The sequence below is a fragment of the Rhinolophus sinicus genome, chromosome 1 (assembly GCF_057876585.1).
Source record: "Rhinolophus sinicus isolate RSI-liver-muscle chromosome 1, RSI-T2T, whole genome shotgun sequence".
Classification (NCBI taxonomy): Eukaryota; Metazoa; Chordata; class Mammalia; order Chiroptera; family Rhinolophidae; genus Rhinolophus; species Rhinolophus sinicus.
Genome location: NC_142501.1, coordinates 17,694,139 through 17,715,617, shown reverse-complemented (window position 1 = coordinate 17,715,617; position 21,479 = coordinate 17,694,139). Strand labels below are relative to the sequence as shown.

General features: G+C 42.7%; 1 protein-coding gene across 3 annotated transcripts in view; it reads right to left on the bottom strand.

Annotated features, from left to right (window-relative positions):
- The window catches only part of GLT8D2 (glycosyltransferase 8 domain containing 2), a 28,564-nt gene extending 12,302 nt beyond the window's left edge, over positions 1 to 16,262 (bottom strand). Inside the window, exons 1-4 of one of the 3 annotated variants that reach the window (XM_088797170.1) lie at positions 15,326 to 16,261; positions 4,849 to 4,896; positions 2,476 to 2,568; positions 287 to 458 (exon numbers count right to left, since the gene is read on the bottom strand). In XM_088797170.1, the coding sequence (XP_088653296.1) occupies positions 287 to 458; positions 2,476 to 2,568; positions 4,849 to 4,867 (284 nt within the window). In that variant the 5' untranslated portion in view covers positions 4,868 to 4,896; positions 15,326 to 16,261. Of the gene's footprint in view, positions 1 to 286; positions 459 to 2,475; positions 2,569 to 4,848; positions 4,897 to 15,325 lie in introns of all 3 variants that reach the window. The other 2 variants (XM_019728494.3, XM_088797179.1) reach the window with 2 other exon arrangements.
- Between the last annotated feature and the right edge of the window lie 5,217 nt (positions 16,263 to 21,479).

Sequence of the window (21,479 nt, the reverse complement as noted above, 5' to 3'; positions counted from 1 at the left end):
TAGAAAGAAAGACTTTCGTATAAACTGCTTAAAGATTGGGGTTCTTCAATTCATTGGACAATTCAGTTCTGCAGAATGATGCATTGCCTAACCAGATTATTATGGTTTTGCTGAAAATCCCTTAGCTAAGCAACTCATTTGTCAGGTCACCAAGTAAATCTCAGGTCATCCCCTCATTAATTCGAATGACATTTCTCAAACCAAAAAAGAAGGGAATCCATTTAAGGAAAGACAAGGAAGATCAAAAGAAAGTAGAAAACTCCAAAGTCTATTGTAAACAAATTACCGTATTCGAGATAGTGTGTTCCGGAGCCCAACGACATAGAACAAAATGTTGGCGTCAGTGTTGCTGTAGATGCTATTGATGGCAGCCATAGCAGCACCCATTCTCCCTGCTGCTGCACAAATCACCACAGGAATCTCATCTTCCAGTTCCTCAGGAGTCTCAGAGTCATCATCTGGAAACATCAAAATCAATGTCTTGGAACATGAAGGAATTTAACAGTAGAGCCAGTTTAACTTGTCTTCCATACTCCTGAGGGAAGATAGCATAGTGTGGAAGGGATTGCTGAATGTTCTCCAGTATCTAGTCTCTTCCTCTCCTTAGAAACAGAATGCTGAAATTTCAGCTGGCAAAATAGCCAACCACTAATGCTATTTTTTCCAGACTCCTTTGCAGCTATATGTGATCAAGTTCTGACCAGTAGGATGTTAGTGAAAGTAATGAGTGCAATCACAGAGTTTGCTTTTATAAGGAATTTGCTTACTCTCCCTTTTCCTTACCCCTTTCCCCTTGCCTGAATGTTGATATGATGACAGGAGTTGGAGCAGCCATCTTGAACCAAGAGAGGGAAGCTACCTGTTGAGGATACTAAAACCATAAGAAAGAAGGAATCTTGCTCTGGATGATTGTCGAACTGACACATCAGACTTGCTCTTGAGAGAGAAAATAAACTTTTATTTTGCTTAAGTCACTATTATTTTGGCACTTTCTTACAGAAGTCAATCGGATAGCCTAACATATACACAGAGTTGAAAAATATGTGAAGAACTGAAAAGCCTCATTTGATTCAACAATTCCTCAACTTTTTCCTGAACTGGAATATTGACCTCGCCTGCACTGCTATAAAATATTCTGCTTGTGATCTTCTTTCCCATATCTGCCCTCTAGTCAAGTGTCTCAAAAGTTGACAGAAAGAAAAAGGAGATAAATGAAAAACATGATTAATGTACTAGATCAATAATTGATTATTCTTTTGAGCCTTGGCTATGATACAAAATACCGATAATACAAATGTATATTATTTTAAAACCAAAATGCCATCATACTTTTCATAGTCTTCAGCAAATTTTTTTTTCCACTCAACATGCCGTGGGCATCTTTCCATGTTCAACACTATGCTCTGTTGAATGGTATTTCATAACACCGATTCTTTTTTATTCTAACACTGAAGAAGGCAGCCATCTGCCCGTTAAGCAGAGGGGCCTCAGAAGAAACAAACACTGCCGGAACCTTGATCTTGGATTTCCAGTCTCCAGAACTGTGAGAAAATAAATATCTATTGCTTGATCCACCTAGTCTGTGGTACTTCGTTATGGCAGTTCTAACAAACAATACAGATATCTTTGTATTTACTTATTGTGAGTGTACAGTTCAGTGATTTTTTTTTTTTTTTTTTTTGAAAATTTATTGAGTTGTGCAACCACCACTACAATCCAATTTTAGAACATTTCCAACACCCCAAAAAGTTCCCTTGAGGCAGTCTGCAGTCAGCTCACTCCCACTCCTGGTGTCAGGCAACTACTAATCTGCTTTCTGTCTCCACAGATTTGCCTTTTCTAGAAAACATGTATAAACGGAATCATACAATATGTGGTCTTTTGTGTCTGGCTTCTTTCATTTAGCATAATGTTTATGAAGTTTACCCATATCAAATCATATCAGTACTTTGTTCCTTTTTATTGTTGAAAAGTACTCTATTGTATGAATATACTGGGGTTTTTTTTTAATCTATTCATTAGTTGATGTACATGTCTCTCATGATGCTTGTCTCTGAGCCCAACTATTCAAAGGACTCAAAAGGACATATTTAAATCGAGTTTCTAGGTATCCCATCTTGATGGATTGCATGCCTGCTTACCTTCTTCATTCTTTTTTTTACAATATATTTTTAACTGTGGTAAAATACACGTAACATAAAATTACCATCTTAACCACTTTTAAGTGCACAGTTCAGTGGCATTAAGTACATTCACATTGTTGTACCACCATCACCACCATCCATCCCCATAACCTTTCATCTTGTAAAACTGACACCCTACACCCATTAAACAATAACTCCCCATTTTCCCCTCCCCCAGCCCCTGGCAACCACCATTGAACTTTCTGTTTTTATGATTTTAACTAAGTACCTCATGTAAGTGGAATCCCATAGTAGTTGTCTTTTTGTGACTGGCTTATTTTACTTAGCATACCTGCTTCATTCTTGAGCACAGTCCCCTTATGTACTTTCTTATACAGAATCCCACAGAGGGTCACAATCAGAAGGAACAGCAACACCTGATTAACTGAAATAAAAATAGAAACATGTTCAAGTTTAACCCGTCAAGCTGAAACTGTGGAAAAGTTTAGCACAACCACGTGAGCAGATTCCTCCCGTGACATACACAGGAGTGGGGGTCTGGGACCTTCCTTTAAGCAGAGCGCATGCGGAGTGCAGAGTTAACCTGCGGAACTGCTGATGCTCAAGGACACACATAAGTAGTTTAAGGAAGATCCAGGGTTAAACCCAGGCAGTCTGATAACAGAGGTTACAACTGTAAGGTCTACATGAGGCTGCCTTTTCTGTGCATGAACACTTTGTTTCGAATCATAGCCAACATTTATGTAACACTTATGATGAGCGAGTACTTATTATGAGTACATGTTCTTAGCCATCAGAACCCAGCTTCTTCTCAGTTAATTCAACCACCGGTCAAGGAGGACGTACCGAAAATTCTTGCCTTGGGTAAGAGATTGGAAGACCTCTATACCTCTTCCAGTTTTAAGCCTCCAGGAGCATCTGTTCCAGAACAGCGACACTCGCCCCTGAGATCTACTAGGAAGTGGAGTGGTGTAGGGCAGTGTTTTCAGAAGGATGGAGCACATACAACCGATTATGCCAGAAATGATTTAGGAGGTCTGTGTTTAGACAACATTTGACCTTGTATGACTTCCTTCCTTTCTCTCTGTTAAAACAGTTTTATTGAGGCATAATTTAAATAGTGTTATAGACTGAATTGTCTATAACTCCTAAAATTCATATGTGGAAGCCCAAACTCCTAGTACCTCAGAACGTGACAGTATTTGGATATAGGGCCTTTAAAGAGGCAGTTAAGTTAAAAGGAGACCATCTTAATAACATTGTTTTAATCATATATAGTTGTACAATAGCCTTTTTATGATAGGAGATAACTCTTTTTCTATCAACAGTAAGGATATAAACTTTCTATTATAAAGTACACTGATCGTTTTTTAAAGGAGTCAAATAAAGAAAATAATCATGCACAGGATGAAAGGAACACAAATGATGAAAAATAGTGAAGGCACTACATTGCCATATGTGGTATACAAATGCCTGCAGTTTGGGAAATCTTGGTAGAGGGGGAAAAGCTGGGATTTGAAGTCAGACTCAAATCTCATTTCTACTACTTCCTAGCTGTGTAGCCTTGGACAAGTTACTTAATCTAAGTCTCAGTTTGTTCATCTGCTAAATGGGAATTGTAATAATAATTATTACCTCACAGTGGTATTTTGAGACTTAACAAAAGCAATGTAAGCCCAATAAAGATTTTATAATTGTCATGTATTATTATTTTTTTTGTGTGCAAGATATTTAACATTTATTAGCCTCATACAAATCTATTTTCTGGCCCCTAGGCTTTTGTCTGTACATATGTAAAATTTGTAAAATGAAGGAGTTGGACAGTTTCTAACAATGCTTTCCAGAGCTACATTCTGAGGCCCAATGATTCCACCTGGCTGACATCCAGCTCCTCTCTGCCTCTGCTTTATCAGATTCAGCCAGAGACAACCACATATTAGACTCAACTAAAAAAAAACAAAACAAAAAAAGCTATAGAGAAGATAAGGGACAAAATTCTATAGTTTATCAATACATCTGATTAACATTCACCTTCCACAGCCAGTTTGGGGTTGTGGCTCAATGTCACTACCATCTGACCCTTTCAACCACGGCTGTTACTGCTAATGTAGAGTTGACAGATAAAATGTTCTTTTAAATTATTATTATTAGTATAAGTATGTCCCATGCAATATTTGGGATATACTTATACTAAAAAGTTATTCATAGTTTATCTGAAATTCAAATCTAACTGGATATCTTATCTTTTCATCTGCTACACTGGGCAACTCTACTCTGGGGGTAACAGTAACACAATTAGATTGCTATGTTTTTCCCCAGATTCACAAACTACTTGATCTAAAATCAGGCAAATCAGGGTTTTGATGGGGTCTGAGATTATATAACTTCAGGTGAGTCTTTAAGAACAATAATGTAAAATTACAAATGCTAAATTAGACAGAAACATGAATATTTAGAATGAAAAAAATAAATATTTGCAAGTTTTATAGAAACATATGATCCCTCTCATGAGAAGTGCACCTCTGACTAAAATACTTAACAACTTTCCACAGGAATCATCCTGAAATAATGCCAAGAACGGCCTATGGGAGAACTAGCAATGAAAATCAAAGCCGATTAAAAAAAAATAAAAAGCCAAGACCCAGCATCAAACAGCCCTCCAGAATCTCTTTTTAATCATGGTTTTCAAAAATTGTCATCTTACTTTTTCGTAACAAAGCCATTTGTGTTCACGTGGATAAAAAACTGTGACCTGTGGATTAAAGAATAAAATTTTGTTTAACAGTGAATCAACCCAAAAGTCATCATACAATTCTTAAGGACTACATCTTTGACCATCTGAGATGTGGTGAATTGTGCAATCATTCTTTACTGTCCTGAATCTAGAATTTTGGAAACTAAATATTTCTTGAATGTGTAGCTCACCTCTTCAAATTAATTTCCCAGGCTATACAAACTGTACAAACGGCCCCCAAAAGGTAATCTTTGTCTTCAGGTTATTTTTTTTTTACCTTCTCCAAAAAGAGCCCTCTGCATTGGTAGATCAGATGGCGCTAATTGAAAATGGTGTCACACAAGGCCTCCTTGAACTAAACGATCAACCCATGCCTTTTTTCTCTGATATTATAATTTCATTCCTTTAATAAGGAATCTTTTACATCTTCAGGAATTCCTTGTGGAGACGAGCCATCCCTGAGAGGGGCACACCTACACTAAATTCATTCGTTCATTCATTCATTCATTCAGTATTTATTAAAATCCTAACAAAAGCCCAGCACTGTGCTACATACTGGGGATGCACCAATGAACAAATCTGTCCTGGTCTCTATCATTGTGGAGCTTTCAACCCACAGCGGAAAACAGATACGAAGATTTAACAAATAAAATCATTACATTATGGTAAGTGCGATGAAGGAAACAACGGAGGTGTTGGGATAAAAATCAGCAGAGGTAGAGAGTATATCAGGAAGAGAAATCAGGGAGAGCTTCATGGAGGAGATGGCATTTGCTCAGAAGGAAGTCATCTTCAAAGGAAGGCTTGAGAGAAGCCAGAGACAGATTTGGGGTAAACGTTGTCAGATTTGCATTGCTGTACACTGTTTGAAGTAATGAAAATACCCACCTTTATACAATTTCATATAAACCAATGTTGAAAAGCCCTTCTGCTTCTCTATCGAAGATTACATAAAATAAGGAAGGGGCCAAGACACAAAAGAGAGGGAGATTGTTCACTTGATATTCTTACAGAGCTTATATTGAACTTATTTAATCACCAGTATGGCTCTTGGCTCCAATCAATTAAAATGGGCACCACCAGTGTCCCACTGGTGTAGTCTGACTAATAAACAGCAGCCTTGGCACCTATAGGATATTGAATCACATGAATGGATTATCTATTCAAACAGTTAAACACATGGGATTCTAAATACACGCGTGCGCGCACACAATGCATATTCTGATAAACAACTGGAGTTGCTGTCACATCTTCGGCCATTCTCATATTCCACCAGACCAACTTTTTACTTTTTACACAGAACCCTTGGCTTTGCATGAGACAAATTCAAGGCAAAGAGGCCTATCAACTAAATATAATCCAGGAACAAATTCTTTGAACAGAAGAAGCCAAATGCTTTTCCAGTGACTAAAAAGTTAGCCTTATGAGAACTATTTTTTCTGCCAAGATATTTGATACATGCTGACAAAGTAATTTCTTTGTGCCTTCCTAGATTTCCATAAATTTCCTCTTGTGATCTTCCATAATTAGAAAGCGTGCTTCACCCATGGAAACACAAATGGTATTTCTACAAGAGTATTTTTTATACTTGGATTATAGACCTGGATAGCTACCAGGGGCTAAAAAGTGAGTTCTATTATCAAATAGAGATTCAACAATGTGCTCAAAGTAGCGCCAGGCTTAAGGAGGCTAGAAAAGGGCTGATACATCATGAAAAAGTTTCAACCAAATACTTCCTCAAATTCAAGCCATATCTTTTACTAATATTCTGGAGTATTTTATTTGTGCTGAAATCCAAGGGCGCTAACAAACTCTCTGTTCTCAAAACACATCTGTGACAACTGTGTCCTGCTTGTCCCAGTTCATAATTTATCTATATGCTCATTACAATATATAGTCACAATATATAATATATGTTACCTTATATAGTCATTAAAAGAAGCAGTGGGCATCGGGAGAAGCAGGGGATAGCTGGAGTTAAACCATTAGAAAAGAATTTTAGATTATAAAATTTATTTCCATCTTGAAATCTAAAATTCAATTTTGTCATGTTTGCATGTTCTTTGACTCCTTTGTGGCATTTTGCCAATCACCCCAGGAGCTGTAAACGGACTTCCTTTGTGTTAGGGGGAAAAAGTTACTTTGCTATAAATAACAATTTGTCTTGAAAACTCAAAGTTTATTTTAAATTAAGTTAATCCTTATCAATTATGGTCCTTCAAAGGAACTTCTGAACTTGAAGTTTGACTTGAGGCAGACAACTGGGATTAATACCCTCTTGAAATTAGCAAGGTGCCTGGGGACCCAATGAGGACAGGCAGGAGGTCACAGTACCCAGGGTCTCTTCACGAACCAAAGTGTTGTGAGAACTGATTGGAAGTGATCTGGGGGAACTCTTCAACAGGGGTTAGATTCAAGTCTTTAATTCACTGTAAACAACCAGCTACAGTGTCCCTTTTATTTTCCCAGCATAGAGACTGTCTACTCAGAGGTCTAAGCACATTTGCTGAAGTGACCCTTTTCTCCCCTTCTTGCACCTGGGAAAGAATTGAGTCAAAACCGCACAGTACTTAGAATTCTTCTGAGATTGATTCAGGTACTTAATCCATCTATGACTGTAGATGACATGTGTTCAGCTAACTTCTTGAGATGATGTAAGGCTAGAATGGGCTTTGTGCACATGCCCCCAGCCCCTCCACTCCACGAAGGAAGGCCATCCAGTACCACGGGAGAGAATGAAGGGAAGAGCAGAATGATCCGAGCTCTGACTCCCTGAGACCAGCTCCTCCTTGAGTGTCCCAGTTAGCCAAGACATTTCCCCTTAAACTGCCTTGAAATGAGGTTCAATTTCTTGCCAACAAGAATCCAATGAATGTTGTGCCCATATAGGAAGAAGTGTGCAGGGGCCAGATAATAACACCTACCTTTATTGAAAGCTTCATTTGCGCCCAGCTCTATACTGACTACTTATGTATACTATCTCCTTTAATTCTTCCAACATTTTTCGGGTACATATATTACTATTTCCATGTTTCAAATGAGGAAACGTGGCTCAAAGAGGTTCCATAACTTGCTCAAAATCACACAGCTAGTAAATGGCAGAGCAGGGATTTGAAATTAGGGCTCTTGACTTCAATGCCCATGCTGTTCACCATGAGGTGCTGGAGCTCTTGAAGGGCCATTTTGGCTACTCCAGAAAGCATGTGAGTTGGGTTCCAAGCAACAGATGTCACTGTGTGCTGATGAAGTTTCACAGCTCACAGGCAGGTTGGTCTGCTTGCCCGTGAGTGCTCTGTTACTCTACCTACTGAGATCCTGCCAGAATCAGAGAAACAGTAAGTGTTGACACATCGGAGGAGGGGGGTGCCCATCTCTCCCCTGTCCAGCATGTTGCCAACTCTAAAATCGCATTAAAATAAAACAAAAGCTTCCGGAAACTGATAATGGCACATTTAATTGCAAGGCACAGCAGTGGTGAGCCAAGGAGGGGAGTTCCTGAAGCAGATTCTTATAGAAAACCTTTTAAGCTGCTTTTCGAATACGAGGCAGAATGAAGTCCTTACTTCCAAAAGACAGCCTGCTTTCTTTAATTTTTAAAAATATAAGAAGTTGTATAAAGATTGGGCATGGCTGACTGGCTTCCTTCTCTCCCTCGTCAGTTTCATCTCATCTGTGCTAGTGGCTTTTTCTGTTTAAGCTTCTGTAGATTGGTATTTCTGGTATTGGCAGTCAGAAGCGTTTAATAGGTTAAGTAGGTGCTCAAGGAACGTTTGCAGCTCCTAGATCATGTGGATTTGGTAGAGGGATCAGAGTTGTAAGGAGGTAGAAAACCGAGGGAGGAAGTCAGGGACGAGAGCTGGAGGAAACGGCCACGGAACACCTTCAGAACACGTAGAATACGATGCAGAGTTTTGGGGCCAAGAGAAACCGGAATGTCTGGGGCAGAGCCCCAGAGAGCAGCTTCTGGGTTAACAGAGTTCCTTCATGGAGGAAATGCACCGTAGTAATCATTCCTATGAGGAACGAGGCCTGGGTGCACAGGAGGTGCAGACCCCCTGCTGTCTCTCTCCTCCTTTACCCACTTCCTGGACATGGCTGGCGGAGCGCCACACCAAGGCCTCCCTGTCTCTCTCCGAGTAAAAGCCAAAGTCCTTACAGTGTCCTACAAGATCTTACAGGATCACACTGGCCTCCATGCCAGACATTCTCCGGCCTCAGAGCCTTTCACACTTGCTGTTCCCTCCCTAGCACGCTGTTCCCTCCACCTGGAACATTCCTCCCAGACATCCACATGGCTCGCCCCTTCACTTCCCTCAGACTCTCAGTCAGAAGCCCCTAATCCCAGCAATACGTAAACCACTTCTCCTTGGCGTGCACCACCATCTGACATACTGCTTGTTTCATTACTGATTTATTGTCTGCCCTCCCAACAGTAGATGGAGGCAGGGAATTTTGTCTGTTTTGTTCATTGACATACCCGTATGCCCAGCAGAAGTGCCTGGCAATATAAACCCTCAAAAGTATTTACAGACTGAAGGGGTGCACATGTGATCCTCTCCTCTAGGATGTTGCACGCGCACCTCAAATCTCATACGTCCACAGCACCTCGCCTACAGAAGCTCCTTCTCTGGCATTCTCTGAGCATCCTCTTCACCTTCTCCCTCCCAGTCCCACATTCAGTCAATCATTGATTCCTACAATTTCACCGCGTAAGTGTTCCTTAAATCCATCCCCTTCCTACCCTGCCTCATCTCACTCACTCCCTCTCTCTGCAATAACTTCCCACCTGGCCTTCCTGCCTCTAGAATTTCTGGTCCCTTTCCTTCCCTAAGCTATCATTGGTACATCTGCCACAGTGACTACTTTTGTCATTTGATAATTATGTTAAATTAATTTGATACATGCAGTACGAGTACCCTTAGTTTTTTGTTCCATTTTCCTTTCCTTCTTATCACTTGAAACAGTTCAAGTTTACTGAAAGAATGAACTTTCATATACCCTACAATGAATTCATCAATTGCTAACATGTTGCTATATTTGCTTTATTTCTTCTGGCTCTCTCATATAGATAGATAGATAGATAGATAGATAGATAGATAGATAGATAGATAGATAGATAGATAGATAGATGTCATGTCATCATGATATCATGACATTTCACCTCCTAATACTTCAGCATGCATCTCTTAAGAACAAGGACATTCTCCTATAAAACCACAATGCCATTATCACACCTAGAAAAAACATGAATTTAACAACATCCAATCAGCAGTCCATAAGCAAATTTCCCCCATTGTTCCAATATCACCTTTTCTAATTTGGTTGTCGTATCTTTAGTTTCTTTTACTTTTGATCAGGCCCAGCCCACCCCACACTGCCTTTTTATTTTTCATGACCTAAATTTTTTAAAAAAGACAAGCCAGTTGACTTGTAGAATTCTACTGACTGATTTAAAACACAATTCTGAGTGTCCCTTTCCTGCCTAAAGCCCCTCACTGGAAACCCACTACCAAAAGCTAAGGTTGGAACCTAAGATGCCCAGAGGTCTTCCATGCCACCCCTTCTGTTCAAGCTGAACTGCTTGAAGGTTAATCTCCACAGCCCTCCACTATCCTCCACACCAAATCTATGCTTTCCTTGCCTCTGGACTTTGGTTCATGAAGTCTGCTCTGCCTGAAATGCCCTTTCCTTTCCTCTTTCCCCAGCAAGTTGCTACTTTTGCTTTAAAGACTCAATTCAGGCGTCGCTTCCTTCAGGAAGTCTTACCTGATTACCCTACCTGGGTGCTCTCCTGATCTCCATTCCTAGTCCTATCCCTGTACTTAGAACACTGTGTTCTAAGATTATGGACGTGCCTGTCTTCCAGTAGATCATGAGAGGATTCAAGAGAGGGCCTGTGACTTACCCCACCTCTGTGTGTCTCAATAAATGTGTGTGGGATGAATGAGTAAGAAACAGGGGAGAGGAAGAAAGGGGAAGAGGCTCTTCTTTTGTTCTTCCATCTCAGGGAGAAAGGAGTCAGCATGCCTTCACTAAGGAAGAAAACCAGAAGGAGGGGATGGTCCCATTCTACCAATAAAAGCAGAGGCCTCTCGTCTTCTTACCTGCCTTTCTCTTCGCGTCACAACAAGGAGCTCCAGAACTGTGTCTCCTGCGCCTTTGTAAACGTTTCTAGGCTGAGTGACTCTGTGTTGTGGTTTCCATGTAGTAATAAATAGTCAAGCCTTTAGTGTTTAAGAGCCCATAGGCTTGTTTTCAAGATAGCATAGTGCCAGGCGGGTACTAGACTGATAAGGGGGATCACGGCAATAAATTATACAAATGTCTAACCATTATGCTGTACACCTGAAACTAATATAAAATAAGATTGAATGTCAACTGTAACTGAAAAATAGGATGGAGCGGGGGAGTCACCGCACACCCAGTGATGGACAGAGGAATTCCCTAGGCAAGGCAGGGGATGGTGGCAGCTTTAAAGATGGGAGGAAAGAAGGCTGAGGTCCTAGGGCATGTGACTAGGAAGAAAAGGAGAACTTAGGAAATTGGGCTGGCCCTGACAAGAGACCATTAAGTTTAAAAACAGTCCTTTGAAGACTTTGCCTGAGGCACTGTTTTACCAGATGAACAAAGGAGTTTGGGCTTGTAGCCAAATCTGCAGAAAATGTTTTAAGACCTGGAAGTGGCTAAGGGGATTGCCTTTGTCTTAGAAGAAAAGGCAAAAGTAGGAAGGACTCTTGAGAAAAATATTCCCCAAATCAGAGCCCCTGATAGGTTTTATTCTATATGCCAACCTGAATCAGTTGGTAGGACTTTTAGTATTGCTAAATTGAGAAGGAATCTAAAGCCCTCAGCTGACTAGGTGAAAAAACAAACAAACCTGCTATGATTGATTAATCATGTCTGCCACGGGTTCAGGTAGGAAGGAATCGGGAAGGCCCTGGGATTCAAAGGGGAAGCTAAAAGAGGGGGCTTCTAAAAGGTATTGTTGAATGACTTAAATCTGGTAGGGCATGTACCTGAGTGGAATTATCATGGACTTTGTTACTAGACAGAGCTGACTTTGAATTCCTGGTTCTGCTCCATTTCTTAGCTGTATAATCTTGGGCATTTATAAAACCCAATGTGTAAAATGGGACTGTTCTACAGATTAAATAAATAACATGTAATAATAGGTAACACATAGCAATTTCTGTGTGTCAGGCATGGTTCTAAATATATATATATATTTACTTCACAACAATCCTATCAGGTTATTTTCCCCAATTTACCAATGTGGAAACTGAAGTTCAAACAGGTTAAGGACCTGCCAAGGTGACACAACGAATGAGTGGCAGAGCCAGGATTCACACACAGGCAGCCTGGCTCTTAGTTCGCATTCTTCACCACCTTAATAGCTACTAGAAGCCAACCACTTTCCATTGCTGACTTGTCATTATGTGTCAGGCAACTGACATAAGCTCTGTGATTTAATTTAACTCCGTAAGACTTGCACCCTAAAGTTCGCACATCTGTAAAACACATTTAACAGAGCAGTTCATCTTAAACCAGGCAAGCAACAGAGTCATGAACAGGACGAGAGAAAGGGTTCACCTGAAGAAAGAGAAAGGACAAAATCAGGACCCAGAAATCTGGGCTCTAACGAAACACTTTGGCCTTTTTACTTTTGCTGTAACATGAAAGGATTACTCAAGATCCATCAAAATACACAGGACAGGAAGCCAGGTGAGGGAGTTTTCAGCACGGTAGGACCCAGGTTGCTTTCTGCTGTGTGGGAATGAGGTGTTCTTCCACCAAATGGCTTTAGACCAGGTGTCAGCAAACTACAGCCCCCAGGCCAAATCCTGCCCATCACTGGTTTTTGTAAACAAAGTTTGGTTGGAGCAGTGCCAGATATATTATTTGATATTTTGCCTATGACTGGTTTCACTCTATAAGAGCAGGTATTAGTTGCAACAGAGACCATATGGCCCACAAAATCACCTATCTGGCCCTTTGCAGGAAAAGTTTAATGAGCCCTACTCTTCACTTTTGGCCAGATTTTCTAGATATCAACATGGCATACATGATCAGTCTTATGTCCTTGACTAGGGAAGAAAGAAGAAGATGTCCCATGGGTATTTACCAGGGCCGTGATGAAGTAGGATGTCCATAAGAGGAACCAAAATAAAAACAGATGTGGCCAGAATAGGATATTGCAGAACGTGCTCCGAGGAATGCGAATCAATGTGATGTGATAAAATGGTTCGGGGGTCAACTGGGAACCACTGTGCTAAAGAAGTTTAAGCAGAATTCTCTACTGCAGGATTTCTCAGAACCTTTTTTTTAAAAAGATTTTATTGGGGAAGGGGAACAGGACTTTATTGGGGAACAGTGTGTACTTCCAGGACTTTTTTCCAAGTCAAGTTGTTGTCCTTTCAGTCTTAGTTGTGGAGGGAGCAGCTCAGCTCCAGGTCCAGTTGCCGTTTTCTAGTTGCAGGGGGCGCAGCCCACCATCCCTTGAGGGAGTCGAACCGGCAACCTTGTGGTTGAGAGGACGCACTCCAACCGACTGAGCCATCCGGGAGGCAGCTCAGCTCAAGGTGCCCTGTTCAATCTTAGTTGCAGGGGGCGCAGCCCACCATCCCTTGCGGGACTCGAGGAATTGAACTGGCAACCTTGTGGTTGAGAGCCCACTGGCCCTTGTGGGAATCGAACCGGCAGCCTTCAGAGTTAGGAGCATGGAGCTCTAACCTCCTGAGCCACCGGGCCGGCCTCTCAGAACCTTTAAAAGGCCATTATGCCTTGAGATTTCTGAAAGGGTGACATGGTTCACAAAGCTCATTTTCCCATGGCACTATCTTCTGCAGAACATTCGCTGGCAAATGATGAACTAAAAGAAGTCTTTAGAATCATGCGCCTGGGAACTAGAAATCAAAACTATGAGGGCTATGATGTAATAAGCATGTCTTTCCCTCAGCAAGGAAAGAAGGAAAACAAAGAAAAAATAAAGAGAGCTAGAGAGAAAAAGCAGAGAGCTGTTTGAAGGAAGGAAGAGGGAGGGCTGGAATGTCATCACATAACACAAAGAGGATACTGTAACAAACATATGAGGACAGGAGAAACACTGGGGTGACCAGGCTATCAGAGGGAATGAGGTGGCAAAAGCAAGGCTGCTGCCCAGTGGAGGGTAAATGGTCACTTTCACCATCACCATCTTCGTCATTGGTACCACCAGAGAAGCTAAGCTTCTGTGAGAACTCACTACTCCACAAATCCTTTAGACAAAGGATTTCACTTAATTCCCATTTTACAGATAAGGAAACAGAGTCACAGACCAGTTAACTCCCCCAGAGTCAACGCTTATAAAGCTTGTAAGTGGCAGTGCGTAGATTCAACTCTGGAAGTCAGACCCCAGACCCATGCTCTCACCACTGCACCACCCCACTTGACTTCTAATTGCATTAGAGGGAGGGCTGGGATGTCATCACATAACACAAAGAGGATACTGTAACAAAGAGCATACTGTATAGAAATGTGACACCAAAACATTTGGCGGAAAAGACAAAACCAACCAAACAATGTCACTGGATATTTAGCTGCACAAGGCCAAACTGCTAAGAGGACTGAGGTTTTCCCCACAGCACAACCAGATGTTTAGATATCATCCTATTTTCTTCCTCTCTCTCCTTACTCTTGTAGTAACTATCCTTCCTTATATCGTAAGTTACACATGAGGGTATCTCAGGCTTTCCAGCGTACTACACTTGCTCATAAAGTGAGCCTAAGACATTTTCTGAATGTTAAAAAGCATTTTCAATCCAAACTCTATGTCTATGCTATTATCCTGGTCATAACTCTGTATTTACAATCAGCCTGATTTAGATTTTCACACTTGCCAGTTCTTTTTGGGAGGGATTGGGACCCTCAGAACACTTTCTAGGACAGATTCTGAAAACATGAATCACCGATCAATTAAATCTGTTCTGGCTCAGAAATGTACCTGCATTAAATGCTAGACTAGTATTAATCTGTGCCCTAGCTAACCACGGATTTCCATGCTTAAAATATGATGCAAATAGTAAATCACACCTTTTGGTGTGGGTGGGGATAAACCCAGGCCTGGAAAAGAAGTATAGTATACGAAAAACTTGCACACTGAGTATCCTGGATTTGCTATGATGGCAAAAAAAAAAAAAAAAAAAAAGAAAGAAAGAAAGAAAGAAAGAAAGAAAGAAAGAAAGAAAGAAAGAAAGAAAGAAAGAAAGAAAGAAAGAAAGAAAGAAAGAAAGAAAAAGAAAAAAAAATCCTTTGGAATCCTACAAACATTGGCTGGGGCTCCTGAAGGCAAAAGTTTGTGTGGGACAGTCTACCTCTGATTTACTTTCTTGAGTCTGTAGCAAAATAAAGGGCTGCTATAGAGTAAAATGGGAAGGTTGCCACATTGCACTGCTCGTAAAATTCTGTTTACCTGGTGAACGGTGAGGGCAGGGCTTTGGGGTCCTCGGTCCCGAAGAGCTGCAGGGCAGGGTGTCCAAACCGTGGCTGGTCACAGGCTGCTGCCCTTCACCATACTGCTGCTGCTTCTAAGATCCCATTGGAAAAGCCAAAGGGCTGGAGAGCCCAGGCCAATATGACGTTTCCAAGAGAGTATTCCTCCCTTCCCCGCACCCCCCTTTGCTTGCGCTGACTTTGGAGCAGCTCCGCTCTCTTCTACCCCTGGGTGAAGCAGCTGGGAATCCGGGGCGGGCGTTGTGCTGGCGGAGGGAGGCGGCCCTTGAAACCACTTCCAGATGTGCTGGGCAGGCCTGCTCCAAAGGGCTAGACTTCCTCCAACATCCTGGTCCAGCAGTCTGCGTGCAAATCATTTTGAAAACAAGGCTGCTCTGGAGGAAAAGATTTGAGAGAGACTGAGGAAAAGCATATGCTTGGTGGGTGCATTTCTACCACATGTTGGGTCTACAGTAAAGTTTTGAAAGAGCAAAAGTGGAAAATAAGCTGAGACTGATTTTAAGAATATCTTCATAGACTAGCTTCTCCTGAAATCTCCTAGTGATTAAATTCCTGTTGTCCCCAAATCAAAGCCCAGATAGCAGCTGTGGTCTCATTCTACCAACGTAATGACAGTGACAGAAGTTTTAAGATAGTGTGTTTGTGCCTGAACATGGGAAGGAATCAGGCAAGGAGTCAACCCCACCCATAGATTCTCAGAAACCCAGGAAAGGATGCCAGCAGTTTGCCTGGGAACATGGAATTTATGTCTGCAATGGCCTCTCTCCCTAGTTCTTATAAGGAAATGAGGATTCCACTGCTCACTGCCTCCTAAAGTGGTGTTGCCCAACAGAAATATAATGCAAGCAACGTTAGAAACTTAAAATTTCTAGTAGTCACGTTAAGAAAAGTACAAAGAGGCAAAATTAATTCTAATGATATCATCACTTCAATACATAATCAATATAAAACATTAGCCAAACATTTTATTTATTTATTTATTTTTGGTACTAAGTCTTAGACATTTGGTGGTATTTTACACTTGCAGCACACCTCAATTTAAACACTAAATTTCATCAGAAACAATCGATATGTATTAAGATTTCATAAAATGTACAAAGAGTTACATACCCAGGTTGTTCTAACTTACAAGTTTTTCAGTAACTGAATTGAGTATGTTTTTCAATTTAATTAAAACTAAGTAAAATTTAAAATTCATTTCCTCAGTTGCCCTCATTGAATTTTAAGTACTCAATAGCCAATGTGGCTAGTGGTTACTGTACTGAACAGTCATTGAAAGAAAAAGGATTTAGCGGGCTTTTCTCAGACTTGAACTTGGAGAGTGGGAGTATCCTGAGTAGCTTCCATTTGTATAGAACTTTGAACACTGACAAAGCATTTTCGTATCTTCTATTCCATTTTATTGTCACGACATTCATGTTAGGTAAGTTGAGCAGATGTCATTCGCTCTAATTTACAGATGAGCAAACTGAGGCTTTGAGCAAGTTAAAGTCCAAGTTCCCAAAGCAAGTTGGTAATGAGGCCAGGACCGGAATTCCTGTTCAGCTGTTCTCAACTGTTTCTTCCTTGAGACATGTTTCAGATACTAGGATTTTGGGTTGCAACTCTAGGGTTAAAATGAATGCCCAGTTATGGCATTCTTCGCTGGGTCATCCTTCAGCACCACGTCACTATCTATACAGACTTACTGGCTGCCCTGGTGGCTTCCCTAAGGCCCTCACCCCATCCAACGAGTGCGTCATTTTTCTTTGGAGCAGGCTTGACAGTTTGCTGTTCTTCTTCCTTCTTAACTCCCAGCAAGGTGTACTCTGGTTTAAACCACAACTCCACTCAATGTTTTAGCTAATGACATGGCTGTAAGATATTTATCTCTGGTTGCAGCCAAACAATTTTTTTTTTACACATTGATCCTTGTGGGAAGTCAGAAGATTCAGCGGCAGCCAGGGTACGGTGCTCCAAGCACTCTTGCTCCAGTCTTCATTGAACCCACAGGAGCAAAAATAACGTGAACAGCTCCTGCCCCACGGCTTGCCACTGCCCTTCCAGAAGGATGTGCTGTCGAGCAGCAGGAGAACGGGTCCCTCGGACATCCCAAGGCTTTGTGGTGGGAGGCACTCAAAGCGGATTCCTGCCCATTCCAGTTTCCTCCAAAGATCGTGTTTTCTCCTCCTTTGCATCTCTCTTCCACCCAGCAGAATGCCTGACCCAGTGTAAGAGCTGGGGAGTAAGTAGGTTCAGAGACTATGACAACCAAAGCAGCCACGAGGGGCCTCAGAATTGAAATAGTAATTTTGTTGTTTTCATCGACCCTGCTTGCTATTCTTATTAGCTTCTACGTGGCCCCAAATCTCTCTGGTCGTTGCTCTTTGTGTACTTTCTCCCTGACCCGCTACTGTCTCCAACCCCAGGTTCTTTCTCCTGTATTTCTGCTGGGCCATGCTGTGAGGATACAAGAGGCTTGTTACCCATGACCTGGATTTTCACATTGTTATGTATAGAGTCTTTCCTGGGAAAGATGTGAAGAGAGCAGAAAGAGACACAGGATATAGGTGCCACTCGGGGAAGTGCAGTGGCTTCCAGCATGGGCTCTGGAGACAGGCACACTTACCGTAGGTGTTGGCTCAAGCCGGATATTACTAATACTTCCACGTTACTAAAAATCTCCGTTCCCTTTCCTCATCTTTAAAGTGGGGAAGCCTCAGAGGGCCTGTGCCAGGGTTAAAAGTCACCATGCGTGTAAAGCACCAAGTTAGGGCTCAGTACGTGGATGTGATTCGCATTGTTGCTGGAAGAAGCTCACGGTATGAACTAGGGAAAGGAAGCGCAACAGTGAGGTGTTTACAAATTAAAGAAAAAAAGTCCAAGGAAGTTCTACGGTGTTGCAAGCACTGCTGGTAGCCTACTTATAACCCTTTCTGCTTCCTCCCTTCAACTAGAAACACAATCTATTGGGGCAGCGTTCTGCCCAGTTAAAAATATTCCCCTCCTCAGGCATCCTGCAGCTAGAGTGGTATGTGAGCAGCAGAGTCAGCTGCCTGCGACTTCCTAGAAAGCTCCGTTTTCCTGGCAAAGAGCTGTCTGGTGCCCTGTGCCCTTTCTTCCTGTCTGAAATGCAACCTGGATGCCTGGAGGTGGGGCAGCGTCTTGCAGCTCTGAGGATAGAAATTCCACACGGTGCTGTCTGCCGCGCGCGCTGTCACAGCGGCTGTGCAGAGACTGCGGTGTTGGTCACCAGGTCCGTGGCAGGGCAGCGAGGGCTCACTCCAATGGGCTGATGGTGGAGACCTGGAAAAAGGCACTGTTCGAAAAGGTGTAGTCTGAGTTAGGACAACATGGTTAAGAGAGAGTGCAGTGGCCTGGGTTAGCCATTGCAGGAGTCACTACTACACCCGGCCCTGCAGGACAAAGGAAGGGAGTGGTTAGCAGGGCTGGGAGAAAACAGCTGCATGGACAGGGCTCCCTGTGTAGACCCCCACAAAAGGGACTAGACGGCTAATTCCCCCAACCTTACAATCTCCTGTTGGTGGTGCCGCCCACTGGCCAAACCCAACTGGAAGTCAGAGGGTAAGCGAGCCGGTGATGTAATCCATTTCGGTCAGCCTCTCAGGGCACTCAACAGGTTCAAGAGTGGAGGGTAGGTCTGTATAAGCAAATGGAAGCTATCCTTGCCCAGTGTGGCTGGGGTCCCCGGCGTGTGATTCACAGCCCGCACCAAGAAGCGGAGCAAGAAGGCAGGAGGAGCCTAAGTTCCTGATGGCACTGGGAGTCAGCAAAGCAGTTCTGAACGAACGACTTAAGGAACACCTTGCTATGTGAGGAAAAGCAACCCTCATGGGCTTAAGTCACTTGGGTCAGTGTTATGCAGGGTGTCATGCGGGGGTCTCAGCTCCCGCTCCCCACATAAGAACGTAGGATATGGTGAGGCCAAGAAGGAACACCCACGGAGCCACAGATGGGGGAGTCATACCACTATACTCTCGCTGGCGGCATCTGCCTCTCTGCAATCCGCGCTTGCCAGCTCAGCCACCACCTTCTTGCTAGCCCCCATTTACTGCTAGTGAAGCCACGGCAGTTATATTAGTGGCCAATGGCTCACTGGTTACAGCTGACGGCCAACTAGCCACAGCTGATGGCCATGCAATCACAGTTGATGCCATTTACTACCTGAGTCAGCACCTTTCCACGTGAGGCCAAGAGCCTGGAAACTGCACTCCTGCCTCTGTCCCCCCAGTCAGGTTCCAGCTCTATGCCTGAATGGGTCCTATGAGATCCATATGTGCTTCACATGCGTCTTCAATTTGTGCTATCCTCAGTCAACACAAGGTGTATCTGAGTTATTATTAGCTCGTGCTTATTTCTTATTTGTTGAAAGTCAAATGTTCATCATTTCTTCTTACCCAATGAGCCTGCCTTGCTGAATGTATTACTTTGTAGATAAGGTCTTAGATAAAATGGGTTAAGGCTGATAAAGGTAACTGGAAGGCAAGGAAGATGCACCCTGTGGGGACAGTGAATTGGGTCAGTGTGACAAGCCGCTATTTATCGCCTCTGTCTCCCAGGTTACCCCACGCGTGGCAGGAAGTGCAGCTACAGGAGCCTCAGTTGCCTCTTTTGCCTGATGGTGCCCAGAGATGGGTCACCTGCTTTGGGTTCTTCCCTGCTCCCCCCTGCCCCCCAAGCTGCAGCAACTTCTCTTGCACCCTCCTCCTTGCACCTGGGTTCCCTCTCCCACGTGAGATGACTGTTTTTCTTCCTTGGCTCTTGTGCCCATTTCCTGTTCTGGTAAACGGTGTAGGCTCTAGCTGGCCTAGAATTCTGCCTTGCAGCTGCCCTGTCCATGCCTTGGCTGCAGCTCTAGCAGAGACCCATGGCCAGAGCCCTGCCATCTGTGAACAAGCCTCTCAGACACCATCTGCTTTCTTCATCTCGGGAACAGTGCCCGCTCAGGCTCTCTGCTGTGGAGTTCAGCCTACCTGCTGGCATCCCCAAACCCCTTCTCAGACCTCTGCCAATAAGCCCTTGGCCTGAGTCCTCAACTGACTTTCAGGTATACTTTGGATATGGCAATTTACACCCTTGGCTGAAAGCAGCACTGTCTGCTGCCTCCCAGCACCAGCCCCTCCCTCTGCAGCTGACACCTCGGTGGCTTGTAGCTCAGGAGGAGGAATAGAAACAGTAGTAACGTAATGAAAATAGTGATGATGATGATGATGACAGAGGTAAAACAATGTGCTACTTACTAAACGCTAACGACATGCCAGGCATGGTGTAAGTGCAGCACCATGCTTGCTTTGCATGGCGACAGCACACATTTCAGTCACCACAGTTCAGTCGAATAGCCTCAGCCCCCCCACCCCCCGCCAACAATACAGTTTAAATCTGTTACCAGAGGATATTAACTGTGAGTCATGGCATCCGTACAAACTTTGCTGCTAGCTGTTCAGTCCACCAAATTACTATGCAAAGAACAGATCTGCACCATGAGCTGTCACCACTCACGTCACTTCTTTTGCAGTGTGTCTATTGGTGACTGGTCAGTGGTGTCTGTTATTCAGTTTATGTGCAGACGGCAAAGCCTGTAGTTGTGTTGCTTCCTTTATTCCCAGTGATAAATCCATGTGATATTTACAAAAATGGATAATAGAGAGAATTGGCCAACAAAGACACAAGTGTTACAAAGAAACAAAAAATGATAACGGTGGGAGTGAAAGGTAAATAGAGGTAGAGAAGAAATAGCTGGCCCTGGGAAGACTCCGTCACTACTGAATTCTAGATATACCGTCAGAAAAATTTACTGGAGGTAAATTTACATGAGGAAAGTGGTTGTGATGAAAAGGATGACAACATTCCAGAGAACGTGACGAGGGCAAAAAGTTCACATTAAAGGAACTCGCAAAGATGCGTCATGACATTGAAAATGCAAAGAATAAAATATGAGCGGCTGACGCCAACTTAGAAAGGAGTGTGACAGTTTGCCCAGACACAGCAAAGATGCCCACTCCATATAATAAGTGATACAACAAGAAGGGAAGCACAACCCTTTGGTAAGTTTTACACAGAAAAATAAAACATTTCATTCTCAATGTTTGCAATATTTTAAATTACAACAAATA